The 15,071-nt window shown below is 44.2% G+C and overlaps 1 protein-coding gene across 4 annotated transcripts in view; it reads right to left on the reverse strand.

Annotated features, from left to right (window-relative positions):
- Positions 1-379: 379 nt before the first annotated feature.
- The window catches only part of mtmr4 (myotubularin related protein 4), a 66,030-nt gene continuing 51,338 nt past the window's right edge, over positions 380-15,071 (reverse strand). For 2 of the 4 annotated variants that reach the window (XM_012851116.3, XM_021309795.2), the window contains 12 exons: positions 14,360-14,473; positions 14,080-14,270; positions 12,460-12,588; positions 12,199-12,310; positions 7,985-8,180; positions 7,658-7,843; positions 6,807-6,977; positions 6,383-6,537; positions 3,635-5,048; positions 3,412-3,522; positions 3,212-3,300; positions 380-2,088 (listed from right to left, as the gene is read on the reverse strand). In XM_012851116.3, coding sequence (XP_012706570.2) covers positions 1,911-2,088; positions 3,212-3,300; positions 3,412-3,522; positions 3,635-5,048; positions 6,383-6,537; positions 6,807-6,977; positions 7,658-7,843; positions 7,985-8,180; positions 12,199-12,310; positions 12,460-12,588; positions 14,080-14,270; positions 14,360-14,473 — 3,046 coding nt within the window. In that variant the 3' untranslated portion in view covers positions 380-1,910. The remainder of the gene's footprint in view (positions 2,089-3,211; positions 3,301-3,411; positions 3,523-3,634; positions 5,049-6,382; positions 6,538-6,806; positions 6,978-7,657; positions 7,844-7,984; positions 8,181-12,198; positions 12,311-12,459; positions 12,589-14,079; positions 14,271-14,359; positions 14,474-15,071) is intronic. The other 2 variants (XM_021309796.2, XM_021309797.2) reach the window with 1 other exon arrangement.

Here is a 15,071-nt window from a genome sequence, read left to right on the forward strand (position 1 = left end):
TTGCAAAGAAGAATGTGTAAAAATGTCTCTAGAGGAGCGAACTGGAAGAGAAATACCCTAAAATACTTGCAGCTGTAGCTCCATCAGAAGGTGGTTCTATTGACTCAGGATAATTTAGTAAAACATATAACCAGCTTTTCACATTTCTCCTTGTGAAAAAGTTATAAATCATTTTTTTCCTTTTGTTTTCATCCTTATACTTCTCTGAATTGGTCCATCACAGGGTTAAAATGCATTTAAGTTTGTGGTTGTAATGCGCCAAATGTGAGAGGGCTCATGGATTAATTAAATACCTTAAAAGGACACAATAAACCTGCTTAGGGTGTTTTAATTTCATTTTCCTGAAGGTGTGAAGAGTCAGTGATGTGGGACAGGAAACTGATAGTTGATATGGTTTATTTCAACTCATGGGATTTCAGTTTTACAGTGCATCTTCTTTACAACAATTATTAGGTAACGGGATTTAGCCACCACTACTGATCAGATAACAGTTTGTTACACCTTTGATCTTATCGTGAAAATTTCAACTTCATCGATATCGTGCAAAAAACATCCCAAGCATTAAACAATGGTTAACCTCAAAGGTTTGCTATTTCAGTAATCTCCAATCATTGTCTTTTTCTAAACTCAACAATTTGTTAATCTTAATTTGAATCAGTGTTAAGCAGCTAAATATTTGCACCAATAAATCATACACAGACGTGGTCAATTAGAAACTTGCTGCTTGTCCAGAAAAATAAAAAAAAATAAAAAAAAGAAAGAAAAAAAAAACAGGCTTTCCATGTAGACAAAACCAAATATGGCACTATTGATTCAAGAAACAACCAGTAGACACAAAACACATTTTTTTGTGGAGGAGAACGTGGCCAACCTCCCCACCAGCAGAAAAAAAAAAAAAAAAAGAAAAGAAATCTGGGGATTCTCTTCAGTCTTCTGCCAGTTCACAATCTGACAGACATCAAGCTTGATGTGGACGCTGAGATGTTCAGACAAGAGTCTCGGCTCAAACCTTTGGACATTCCTCCGGAACCGTCGTGGAAAGCCACCAGCACCCTGAAAACCCGACTCCCTCTAGCACCCTCCTCCTACTCTCCTCTCAGCGACCGTCTCAGAAAACAAGCAGCGGTCTTCAGGATGCCTCGTCTAGCTAAATAGTTGCGGTGGAGCAAAGCGATGATGAAGACAGAACCACAGCGACTGTGCATACACAAATGTCTAAGAGCATGTTGCAGCAACAAACGTTTAAATGACTCCAGCGAGGACAGAAATCGATCCAGTCATCCCAGCATACGTTACATTCTGGCTCCGAACCAATAAGATGCTTTAGCAAAGTAAACAGCAGATTTCTCCCTTTTGCTCAAGTTTGGTCTCCCTCAAAATACGACAGCTAGTAGTGCACAAAATAAAAATACAAAATTAGACTTTTAAATACTGTAGCAGCATTTTTTTTCCTCTTTTAAAGTTGCCTCTAGTGGTACAGGTGGAGGCATTGTAGTAACTGACACATGAAGGTTGAGCGATTGTCCTTTGAAGAGCGAGCCAGAGTCTGCCAGAATGGTGCCGCAGTTCTTTCAGGACAAAGGTGGGTGGACAGAGACAGGACGCCGTCAAAGGACTGGACCGTGGGGGCGCAGCAGGAGCACTCCAGGCTGAAAATTATCTAGACAGCATCGTCGTCACCTCCTCCGCTTCCTGCTAACCTGCTTCATACCTTCATCACCTTCTAGTCTCAAGTGCATCTATGTTTCAAAACTGTCACCCCACAAAGACAAACGTCTCCTCCTCAACGCTCACCCAACCCCTCGTAGCCAAAATCCGTGGCGCGTTGAGGTTGCCAACAGGTTGCTCTGCTCGTTGGTCAGAAACGAGCAGGACAGAGCAGAGGTGAGCCGCGTGTGGCTGTGCCTCTCTCAGCTGGACGCTGTGGCTATGGCCTTTTTAAGCTGCTGGCTGCGGATCTCGCGGGTGCGGGACTCCAGGAGCAGGTCGTGGCAGGTGTTGCACACCAACACCGGGTCGTACAGCTGCTGGTCCGGGATGGGCAGCTTCAGGTGACAACAGTCTTTACAGAACACGTTCCCACAGTTCCTGCAAACAAAAACAACAGAAGAAGGTTTTCTGTATGAACTTTCATTATTTAAGCAGCTGCTGAGATTGAAGACACAGTGCTCTGAAGAGAAAGCTTCATGGTCCTCAACACGTCTTACAGATGAAAACATGAATTTAGATTCAGCTGCCCTGAGTGAACGCTTTGTAGAACCACTTGTGCTCTAATTACAGCGGCGGATGTTTTGGGTGCCAGCTCTAAACATTACAAAACCGACGACGTCATAGAAAACTGTTCAAACTCGAATTTATTGAGAGACTCTTTGAAAAGCAACTTTGAAGTCTCGCCACAGGTTTGCCTTAGATAGTGAATCTGTTTTGACACAAACTGTCCTATTATAGCTCTGGCTGCTTGTTTAGGGTTGTCGTTCTGCTAGAAGGTGAACGACTCTCTGAGGCGCTGCAAGACTAACAGGTTTACTCCCAGGATTTCCTTAGATCCATCTCATTCAATTTTCCCCACAATGATGACCAGCTTCCCTGTCTCTGCTGAAACATTGCATGATACTGCCACCACCATGTTTCATCCTGGGGACTGGGGTTCAGGTGATGCACACAGTTTGTTTTCTGCCATCCGATTCAGACACAAGCATCTTCTTCCAGATGTTTGCCTTTTGCTACAAGCCCTGCAAAGGACCCAGCGGAGACTTCTTGCAACTCTTCCACAAATGCCAGATGGATATGGAGTGCAGGACTGGTTGTTCTGTTTACAGAACCTTAGCAGTGAATTGCTGCAGCCCCTCCAGACTAATATAAGATTCTTGGCAGCTTCTCTGATTCTCTCCTTGTCCAACCTCTCAGTTTAGGTGGATAGCCTTGTTCTGGGAGGTTTCTAGTAGTGCCACACTCAGAGAGATTCAAAGCTCAAAGGGCATCATTTATAAACTGTTACATAGAGGTGGACTCTCTACTAATTTGGTAACCTCTGAAGGTACTGGTTGAACTGGATCTTTTAGGGGTATCAGAGTGAAGCAATAAAGAAAAGAACTTTTCAGACTTGTATTGTAAAATAATGTTGACAACCAGGTGTTTTGACGTATATGTAATGAAATCCTAAAAAGTCAGTATTCTCATGTTAATTTACGGTAACAATATAATGTCCCACCTGCAGTGGTGACGCCTCTTGGCGATCCAGAACTCACAATCACAGTTGAAGCAGTGTGAGGCCATGTGGTCGGGGACCCACCTCGTCACCTACACACACAGACAGAGCAGTGAGAGATTTCAAGCGGTGCTGTTGGCCAAGACAGCGGGGAGAGATGAAGTGGAGAGGGAAGCGCTATTTGTGGATGAAAGATGGCTGACCTCTGTGTCCTTGGGTTCCACTCGATCCCAGCTGCCCTCAGACAGACGGTCCTCGCTGTGGGTGGACAGAGAATCCTCCTCGTTGCTGTTGTCCGACTCCCGCAGACACGTCTGAGCCCCAGCAAGAGTTTAAAGGACACACGGAAACAGACAAGTTCAGAAAGGGGGCAAATCATTACCAACCTGAACAGATCTGTGGTCTGAAACGAGTTTCTTAACTCACAATGTCATCCTCATAGTCGATGTCTGGCTCGGAGGGTGGGGTGCTGAACTGTTTACTCTCCAGCTTCATCTGCAGCTGTCGCACCTGCTGCCGCAGCACCTCCACCTCCTGCTTGTAGCCGGCCTCGATCTGCCGCAGCCTTTGCTGCACGGCATCCAACGGCACCGGCAGGCCATCATCATCAAGGTACGCTGGGGTCTGGGGCGGGGGAGGGGAGCTGGAAGCCGACGGGGAGGAATATGATGCTGGTAGTAGCTGGTGGCCTGCCAGGGAGTAGCTGTTGAGAGTTGGGCCGCAGAGGGCGCTGTAGGCTGAACTCCGTGCTGCAGCCGGCCACCCGGCCTGCACAGAGCTGCTGGAACAGCACAGAGCCTCCCTTCTGCAGCACTGGGACCCAGTGGCAGCAGCGAAGCCGTGTGAGCGCAGGAGATTACCTGCAAGCCGGCGGCTCTGGTAGTTGCTGGGGTGCAGGGCCCGGGTGACCCCAGAGGGACTGCAGGTGGACTGGACCAGACCCTGGACACTGTCCCATGGAGAGGCCAGTGGAGGCAGGTCTGACGGCTGGCCCTGGGAGGTCAGATGACGAAGCGCCGCCTGGCCAGAGTCCGCATGAGCTGCTATGTCGGTCAACGTCCTCCCTCTTCCCTTCACCACTTCTGTCCTTAAGCTCTCCTTCTGTTTCTGTGGCTGATCCTCAACACTGAGATGGCTCTGAGTAGGATGCTGGGGTAACTGAGAAGGCGACGTGGGGGGGAGTTCTCCCTCATCTGTGAGAGTCTCAGTGGAGTCCTCCATGCTAGCTGAGTGCTGTTTCAAAGCCAGCAGGGTGGCAGACGGTGGGAGCCCATTTGCCTCGCCAGCATGGTCTCCATTGGACAGTAAAGTGGGTGTGCTGGTTGCAGGTTGAGTATTTTTGCAGGAAAGGGGCAGGCATGGCTCGGATTTATGGGTGGGTGGGGCGGGTTTAGCAGTCCTAGCTGGACTTTCAGCTCCCAGTGGAGGTGATGGAAGTGGAGGGTTTGTGATATGAGGAGAAGCCTGGTGGAGGACAGGAGTGGTAAAAGCTGCATGTGAGTGTGTGGGTGAGTTGTTCATAGCGATGGAGACAGGGGGAAGGGGTGGAGACGGCAGGGGCTGTGTGGTAAGACAAGGCTCTTCAGAGCACTGAGCCCCCGTTACACCCTTAGGGTTCTTGTCCAGGCCCAAATCAGCTGAGTGCGTCTCCTCGGTGCCATCAGGTACGTCTTCCTCAGAGCTGTCTGCAGACGAATCTTCCACAGCAACAAAGGGCTCCGGTGCCGAGCGGCCCTCCTGGCAGTGCTTATTCAGATTAGGGTCACTGGATGTACGGGTGAGAGGCAGCCCGTTCTCTAGAGCTGACAGCAGGTTGTCCATGGAGCGAGTCTTGGGAAGTCTGGGCAGGGAAGAACCACAAGCATATGTGGGTAAGCAAAGGTTTAATAAGAAACATAACAAAAACACCACATTTCCTTACGTTGGACTCTAGAGGGCAGTCAAACTCTGTTACGCAATAATTATATAGCACTGGGGTAAAAGTATACCTGTCAATAGACCTTTTTTGCATTTTAGCGCATTACAACCCTAAACTTTTAACATATTTTATTGGGATTTGCTCTGATAGACCAATACAGAAAGTGTAGAATAGAGAAGTGGAAGAAAAACGATGCCTGTCTATGTTTTTGCTTTCTGTATATAGGATTTTGAAAAGTGTGGCATGTAGGTGAGTTCACCTCATTTTAATCTAATACCTCCGGTGCCGTCAGAAGTCACGCAGTTACTAATTATAGGCCATGTGTGTAATCTAGTGTCATATAAACCCCTGTTTTCTGTTTCTGGCCTCAGAGGTTTGTTAGTGAACAGCATCATGGTGGACACAGCCGGGTCAGGGAGAACATTTTATAGCAGGTTTAGGTTATAAAACAATACACCAAGCTCACACAACCTTGTTGGTTCGATCATATGAAAATGGAAAGAGATCAACTGCAAAAGTGACACAGTCAGCACCTAAACTCACAAGCCAGACATGAAGGGATGTAATCTGAGAAGCAGCCAACAGACTTATGGTATGGAGGAGATGCATAGGTCCACAGTCAGGTTGAACAACAAGTAGTTTTTGAACTCCACAAATCTGGCCTTGATGGAAGAGTGGCAAGAAAGCCGCAAGAAGTCAGTTTTAAATCTTGACACAAGCCATAAAGGGAATACAGCAGGTACCAAACATTTTCGGCTACACGTCAAAGGGGTGAGGAGGGATAAAATGTAAGATGTTCCCACAGCGTCAAGCTGTCCTCAGCAAGGAGAGGTAAGCTGGTCAGAGTTAATGGAAAGATGGATGGAGTTAAAAACAGAGCAATTCTAAAAAAAAAACCTGGTAGAGGCTGCTGATGACAAAAGACTGGGGGGCTGGGTCAGCTGTGAGCTCGACTTTCCTAGATATACATTCAAAGCTGCCATAGGAGTATATCAAAGCAATTTTGTGGTTTAGAATGATGATTAGAAATGATTGACTCAGGGATGCTGAATTCACAGGCAGGGCCAACGGTCCAGATTTTGCACTATGCATAGGTTTCCTTTCACTTCACAGCTAAGCACGACTTTGAGTTGGAGTATTATCACATAACGAATAAAACACATTGAGGCTCGTCATCATGTGATACAATTTCAGGCGTGAATACTTTAGCAAAGGATTAGAAATTGTGAATGTTGAAGGTGTTTACTAGAACCTACCTGTCCAGCGAGCGGGAGGTGAGCTCATCTCCAGTGACACATGGGGGCAGGTAGAGCTCCACAGAGTCATCCACGGCAGTGCAGGGGGAGGAGGTGGCCAGGTAAACAGCTGTCCACAGCTGTAAGGCCCGGGTATGGCAGACTGGCTGCAGCACCTTTGAGACGAGACAAGGTCAAACAAGGTTAATATCAAGTCATGATTGGGTCCATTATTGTGTCATTGCTGTCTAGAATAAGCAGATTTTTGTTTTTTGTATCATTTTTAGACAAAGATGGACAGAGCTAATCTTCTGCTTTTGATCTTCCATTAACAACAGGAAGATAGACGTGAGAATATGTGACTTAAAACATTTGTCAGCTAAAATAATCAGCAGAAGCCAAATTATACAATAACTATATCTATTATAGTAAAATCTGGTTTTACCACATCATGACCGGGGACGTAGAGGAAATTCTGAAAGTTCTTGTTTCCTGCGCGGAGCAGGGACCACACGGAACAGGTGCGTTTGTAGATGTTCTTCGCTTCCCTCTCTCGAGCGTTGTTGCACAGAAACGTGCCGTAAAGACAGGAGTAGGTATGCTGCACCAACTTGACCTACACAAGAGAAGGAGGCGTCAGGCTTTTTCAGGAAAGGTGAAAAATGTTAGTATAAAGTTTATGTTGATTGAATGAATAGTGGCTTTCCTGATATTGGACCTGGGTTTTTGATCCATATTCCATCTGTATCAGCAGTCTGACTAAGCTCAGCTCTCAATCCCTTTTCATTTTCATTTTAATCGCTCCCTTAGTTAGCAGTTTGTAATAACATGTTTTGCTCTTTTAAAATCACTTCAAATCAGACTTTTCCACAAGTCATATTAGAAAATCTGTGCAATAATCCAGGCACATTATTTAGGTAATGCAGTGAATCTGGGCTATCCCAAACGTATGTTTCATCCTTTACAAAGAGGTTCACAGTGAGAGACTCCACTTGCTGCAGCAGCTTCCTGTTATGTGACTTTGTTGGTAGACAATCACGATGCCCACGTCGATCATGTAACACTGAAAATGTAATCTTAGCTTATTGCTCTTTAAGGCATTTGAGTGCCCTGAACTTTGCTGCCTTGAATTGGGTACTGTATTGGCACTTGGTATGCCAAGTTATGAGTGATTTGGGGACAAAAAAAATCTTCATCATGAAATCTCTTAATAATTTCACAGAATTGCACCAACGAGCTCTAGAGCTTGAGATTTCCTGGTGCAACGTGCAGGAAAGAGAGATGAGAAGCACCCACCAGGAAGGCCTCGTTGAACTCAAAGAGGCAGGGGAACTGCTTGAGCAGCTGGTGGACACAGTCCAACCACTGCAGGAAGACAGGACACTGCTCGCTCACGTCGTCCATGTTCTCCTGGTGGCCACACCGGTCCCCGAATTTATGGCCATAGTCCAGCCACTCAGTCTCCACAAGCACCTGAAAACCCTGTGAATAAATGCATTTGGAACTGAAAACTCATGGCTGTATCATGACGTTTCACATAAACAGATATTTGCTAACGTACAACTTGAAACCAAATGCACGATAATTTAGGAGCAACAGAAAGACTCATTTATAGAGACTCACCTCTAACGTCCTGTAGTAGGGGTCTAGAAGAATTTTGGCCAGGGCTACTATCTGGGGAGTGCGGTCCCAGCCATCTGAACAGTGTACCAGAACAGGCCGGCCTTCCCGTTCCACCGCCCCACACACCAGAGTGGCTGCCTTCAGCATGACCGACAGGTGCTGCAGCCATCGGGTGCTCTCAAGAGCCGACAGCCAGCTGTAACCATCACAAGAAGCCGATTAGACCAACTGGTTCAAATACACCCCAAGTGTTGTGATAATGGGCTTAGAACAGGAGGTGGCTTCAGCATGTCCTTAAAGTGTCTTTTGGTTACATTGTTTAACAATCAGAATCTCACCAAGCAGCATCACAGCTGTGATTACAAACTTAGAACGTCCATCTTGTTTTTTAATACGTGTGCCTTCATGTAAACAGGTGGTGTTGGTGTTAGATTACTAGCTATGTTTATTAATTAATGCTGTATGGATCTGAAAACAGAAACTCTGATCCTAAACCCCAAAATTATATTATTCATAGCAGGCTTTAATTAACGTCATAGCAAAAAAAAGCAGGAAGGGAACCTGGTCAAACATAAGCAACTCAATATCAGTACAACTGGTACAAGATAGTCATGGGTACTTATTGATGGCTGTGTTCAGACAACAGAGCACCTCCGAATGTTGTTCAAAGACCGTCTGATTTCCCGACGTTAGTGGCAGTAAAGCTTGCTCCAGCTGCTGCTGTGCTGTTTGCGGTAGCTAATGCGGACGTGACTGCGTTGGTTACAGAAAAGTAACTTGACATTGTTAGTTGTTGTCTGCCCCTTGCAGCTGATCTGTGGCTGTCCGCAGTGGTGTAGTGGTCCCTGGAGAAGTGGGTATACTCTCAAAGTTTGCCCTTATAGACGCAGCTCAGAAAAATGCTGTTTTAGAAACAATGACATGTAACACTGCTCTATTTAGTTTACCCAAAAATCCATCACTAGGGTTTACTAATTTTAGTCTAAAATATTTAGCCTAAAACATTTGGATTAAAATATTTCCTTGAGCTGCTACATAAGGTTCGAAAATACTGTTGTCTCTTTTTTAAAGATTTTATCCAGCTTCGGGTCACTGTGGTAGGCAATGTAAATTTTTCTTTGGTTTATATTGAAGGAATTCCTACACTACATACAGAATCAACATTTCATTACTTTACTGTAGGTTTTTCAATATAGACCTAGATGATAAGGCATATGGAAAGTCCTAAATTGAATGAGAAAGAATCTGTAGAATGACGAAGGTAATGACGAGGAGAACATCAAAACTCAAATCTCTTTGTCTTTGCAAATCATGAATTCTCAAATATACTAGTTGAAACACCCAAAGAACTGTTGATCCTGTTGATTTAGACACCCTGACAATGAATGTTTAGTCCCTCGATTTTAAAATGGACAGTGATTTTAAACTTGACAGTCAAAAAGGGACCTCAGTTAAGTCATTTTTATCATTTAAGGAACAAAGCAAAGGTAAAACCTATTCTTTCAAGGCAAAAATATGGAAACACTACTCTAAGCTTAATTTCATCATGGCTGGATTAGTGTAATTCTCTTCATCTCTGAATCGGTCAGTCCTCACTCAGATGTCTGCAGCTGGTTCAAATGCTGCTGCACACCTTTTAATAAAACATAAAATAAAGCACATTACCAGATCCTGGCCTCCCTTCACTGGTTGCCTGTTTATCTTAGAGTTCAGTTTAAAGAACTTCTGTTTGTTTTTAAAGATATAAACAGCTTATTATTATTGTTGTTGTTGTTGTTTTAAATTGTTGAGTCTTTACCCAAGTCATTTTATTAGATGTTATTTGGTTTTACCTCCTGTTAAAGTGCTCTTTAAATAATGATGACGATGATGATGATTATGATCACAAGAAACTTTTGCATCATCACCCAGAAGCTGGAAAGAAAAGAGACAAAAATATTTTTCACACCTCACTTAGTAACTTAGAATTATTTTAAACTAAATATTTTAGGACGAAATATTAAACTGTTTATTGGTTGTTGTTTTTTCTTTAATCCCACCGTTATGTTTAGTAATTTCTGCCAAAAGCTGCAGCATTTTCATTTAATCCATCTGAATGCAGTATTTACAAGCCACACTCTGATTGGATGGAAAGAAACCTGTCTGTGATTGGCTGGTGAGGTGGACAGTTTTTGAAGTCACGAGTGCAGAAAAAGCCGAGCGATCACACAGCTGTGTTGAGCGTGAAAGTAGCAGGTCACGGATAGACACGGAACCGAGGGCGTGGAGGATAGTGGGTTGAGAAGAGTATCAGTTTTGAGCGTGCGGCAAACAGGTTTTGTGCGCGTGATGTTTAAACGCTGAATAGCTGTCACACTGCGCGCTTGTGAGATTGTGACGCATTGACACCCATTGTGCAAAGCTTAATTTTTTTTACAAACACGTCAAAATCCTTCGTCATCTTTACTGTCGACAGGCTGCAGCCATGTCCCGAATTTCTCAGTTTCCATCCACTTTTGTTGAAATTTGCATCTTCCCATTCTCTAGCTCTTTCTCCGCCTCGAGCTCCTTTTCCAAACATTGTAAACACATACGGCTTTACGATCAACCGGAAGCAGTTCCGCGCAAACACGTGGAATCAGTTATATCTGGTATAATATATCTGACAAAACTATTTTTATGAACGTTTTTTTTAGAAAAAAAAATAAGGCATTTTAATGCCACAGATAATCACATTTAATGACTTAATGCCAATTAAGGCCTTAATCTAAAAAAAAAAATCATTTAATGACTTGATGATTTTTGATGCCCCGCGGAAACCCTGAGTTATAAATTGAAGAAAAAAATAACTCCCCCCGCCCCCCAAATCTATAAAATCCACCAGGAACTGCTTTAGAACGTCTTATTCTCTTTAAGGCTACATCGTCACCTCTCATAACGATTCTACTTAGTTTTAGCCAAAGAGTCTCATGCCTGCAGACATAGAGCACTTTGCAAAAGTAATGAAATCTTTTCACATCTGGTTACAACCATAGAAGTATTTTATAGAGATTTCATGGGATAGACCGACAGAAAGTAGGGCATCAAATGATTTCAACTGAAATTTGTATTTATTTTTTTACAAAGATGTGAAAATGTGTGGTGTGCAGCAGCCCGGGGACAACCCTTTGTGGAGCTACAGTTCACTTTCACAATTTCAGCTCAACCTTTTCCAGGGCACGTCTCTACCTGCTTTGCACACCTGGAGGAAATTTTACCCATTCTTTTACGCAGAAACGTCCAGGCTAGATCTGATTTGGAAACAGAAATAAAAGCTATTTAGTGTTGGTCTATCGCATAAAATCCCAAGAAAACAAAGTGTGTGGTTGTAGTGTGACAAAATCTGAAACAGTGAGGCGCTTTAGAAAAATAATACACCTCTTTACAAAAATACATATGTTGGCATATTTAGTTTTTTAGACTTTCCTTCAATTGGAGTCTATTTGCATCAGCGGAAATAACCTTTGATTTTATGGTAGCTGCCATAGTGATGCGTGTCATAAACCTGACAAAAACCTCACTGAGGTAATGATTGTGTAGTAACACCCTCTGGAGTATTTATACGGATACATCAGATTAGGTTACTGTGTCTACTTAGAGTGAAATATTTAGGCTGCTATAATTAACCACAGAGGGATTCAATCTGCACACCTTCATGAGAAAAACAGGCCTTAAAATAGCAAAGAGTATGGCGTCTCAACAGCTGCAGAGCCAGAACACACAAACCCTACAACAAAAAGCAAACCAAAGATGTAAACAACAAATGTGTCATCCTGCTGATGTGGGAGTGCTGGCCTAGTGGTTAGAGCAGCGCGCTTGCACTCAGAAGGATGCAAGTACCCGGTTGGACCCCCAGTGCCGGCACTCTGGGTCCCTGAGCAAAACCCTTAACCCCCGATTGCTCCCCGGGCGCCACACATGGCAGCCCACTGCTCCCCAAGGGTGATGGGTTCAAAGCAGAGAACACATTTCGTTGTAATGTATGTTTCAATGACAATAAAGATGATATTACTATTATTAGTATTACATGTGTACAGGCAGATAGTGGGTTAACCCAGCTGGAACAGGACTGCACTGTGGCAACGTTCCCATCTCAGAGAGGTGTTGCCTTACTGAGAGCATCAAAACAGAGGAGAGGGAGGTGCAGAGGAGGGGAGAGTTGCTCAGACAGAGAAAGGTCAAATGGATCAACTTACTTTCCCGGATCTGGGATCTGACTGCAGACGGCCCTCAGAGCCTGGAAGCTGTTGCGGATGGCATGGATGTTGGCCATTCCCATAAACATTACCTCACAGTTGGGGTAGTACTCTAAGTATAACATAGACATGGGTAAAAAAAAAAATCTAAACTTTTCTGGACATAGACATTTACATTTTCTAAAAAAAGTGATTGTTATCTTACCATTACTCAATTATTAATACGAAAGAGTTTCATCCCAAATATTTGCTCATACTAACCTTCGCATTCACAGCCTCCACCCTTGGCTCTGTTAGCCACGGCAGCAGTGTAGGAGCGAGCGTCCAGAATCAGCAGCTTCTGTGGCACAGTGCTGTCATCACAGCCAGAGCCGCCTGTCAGCGAGGAGTCTGAGGACAAACAGGCAGGAGGACAGAGCCGAGTGAACGTTCATGCTGGGAGGAGGGGTAGACAAGAGTGTTGAGAGACAAGAGAAGCAGGGAAACGGAGAGGTGCTGTGGACATCATGGACAGAAACTGAATCCATTTGTAACCTGCAGAAAAATCTATACATCCTCCTGATGCCGATCTCAAGAGGCTTCCCTCCAACAGCAGCCGTGGCTAAAAGAAGAGTGATTATTGCGGGACTCTGAACTTGTGCCCTGAGTAAAGCTGGTGTATGGTGTGTTGCTGCTTGCAGAGCATGCTGTACCTGTCTGCAGAGGTGCTGAAATGCTAGTTTGACACATTAGTGTCAACTTTCAAAAGTGGCAACCAACAAAATCAAGACTGATGCAAAGGATAATTTTTAGATTTTTTTTTGCCAATGGTGCTGATAATTTTCTTTAATGGAGTGTTTCTACTTTTCCAAAAAACTGAACCTGATTTACACTCATGGATAACAGCTGCAAGTTTTGTTTTAAATTAAATCAAAACCGCAAAAGTCATTTTTATATTTGAATAAATTAGTGAGCGAGCTAAGCAGACGCTACATATTTAGGTTAAAGTGGAACCTTCGCGTAATCACGTTCTGACCCTTGGTATTACTCAATAACAGCATCTCTGAATCAATAGCAGCACCAAGTGCCTGGCCAAGGTATTCACTCATCTCGACCTTTTAATAGTGACCTCCATCAATCTGGCTTTTACAGAGGAGTGGCAAGACGAAAGCCATTGATGAGAGAAAGCCACAAGTCATATAGAAGATAAAGCAAACATATAAAAGAAGGTGATCTGGTCTGATGGGACCAAAACTGAACCGTTTCCTCCCACACGAAAAAGACTGTGTGGCAGAAAACTAATACTACACACGAGTCTGGACACACCAGTCACACTTAAAAGTATGGCGGTGGCAGCGCCATGCTGTGGTGCGTTTTACTTATAACTGCACCACAAGGTGGGTCCACAGGGTATTGACCCAGTGTCTAAATACAAACAACTGGCAAAACTGGATTTAGGCACGTTAGACTTATTCACATTTCCTGCCTCTTCAAAATTATGAACCAATCTGTTTTGCTCTGACACACAAAGTAAGATCCCTGAAGTTTGAGGCTGGAACATGTTAATGAAGGAAAAGTTCAAGGGATGGAAATACTTTTAAAAGGCATCACAAGAACTGCATCAGAACACCGTATTAACCATTACATATTATCATCAGCCGTCTATGTAAAACAAAGAGACCAGTGAGCGCTACATGGAGGGCTTTGATTAAAAGAATTTGTTGCTATTGAGTTACATGATGAATGAATTTACCCTTATCTTAGATACTTTGAAGAAACATTATCTAAGTCAAATATGTGAATTTATTCTAAGGCACAAAACTTTATTGATGTCCCGACACTCTCCAACAGTGAGGTAACATCGCACATATGTATCCACAAACACTAAAACAGCAGATTTACCAAAATCACTGTCACAGGAGTCAGCAGCCTCCCCCCTCTGCCTGCTCGGTGCTGTCCCCTTGGCTCCAGTGTCCATGTGGCAGGCCTTAGCGATGGACGTTACTAGGTACTCGTCATCTGTGTTCCTCCAGCCCCACCAGCTGATCTCAGGCTGGCTGCAGCGAGCTATCACCGCCCCGTTCTTCTGATGCCTTGAATGTGAAGTTATAGAGTCAAACACGTGTTAATGCTCAAACAGTAGAAGTCTGAGGCAGTGCTCAGAGTGCGTCAGAAAGCTCACCTGAAGACCACCACAGGAATCCTCTTCCAGGACCGGAAGGAGGCCACGCTCTCCAGCTCTTTGTCAGTGATCCAGATCGGAACCAGGAGCTTCTGCGGGTAGCTGGAGCACAACCTTCAGGAGAAACAGCAGGTCAGGGGTTTTCAGTGGAAGACAAAAGTCAGCTTCTAATACAGCATTACAAACTATCAGCTAAGGCTCACAGGCTAACACCATCCGTCTCTGGCCTCCTCTCTCATGATGCCTCCTTCAGTTCCTATCCACCAGCTGAGGGAGGCAGACTGTGTGTATATTAGTGAGGATCAAAGTGAAAACTGTGCTGAGTCATGGGACTCAGCAGGCTGCAGCTTGCTCGTGGTCTCCCTCGACAGGATGTACTCTTAGGCGCTCCGTGAGCAGACAGACCTTTTCTTATGCAGGATTATTTCAAAGCTTCTATTTGCAAACCAACAGAACAAGTTGGGAGAAAACATACAAACCCTTTCTTAAACTAAACGCTCCCGAGTTTAGTTACATTAGGAACATTTTGACCCTTTCCAGGAAGCAGGCCATTTTTTACCCTCCTATTTCCACTGCATCCACCAGGATAAAAAGATTATCAGGGTGGAAAATTACCCCTAAAACTGAACTGTTGGGGTGGAGAGTGCAAAGCCTTTACTATAGTTTTTCAGCAATACATTTCAGAAGTCTCAGTTCAAACTCATCTACAGTA

This window comes from Fundulus heteroclitus, chromosome 11 (assembly GCF_011125445.2).
Source record: "Fundulus heteroclitus isolate FHET01 chromosome 11, MU-UCD_Fhet_4.1, whole genome shotgun sequence".
In the NCBI taxonomy this organism is placed as follows: domain Eukaryota; kingdom Metazoa; phylum Chordata; class Actinopteri; order Cyprinodontiformes; family Fundulidae; genus Fundulus; species Fundulus heteroclitus.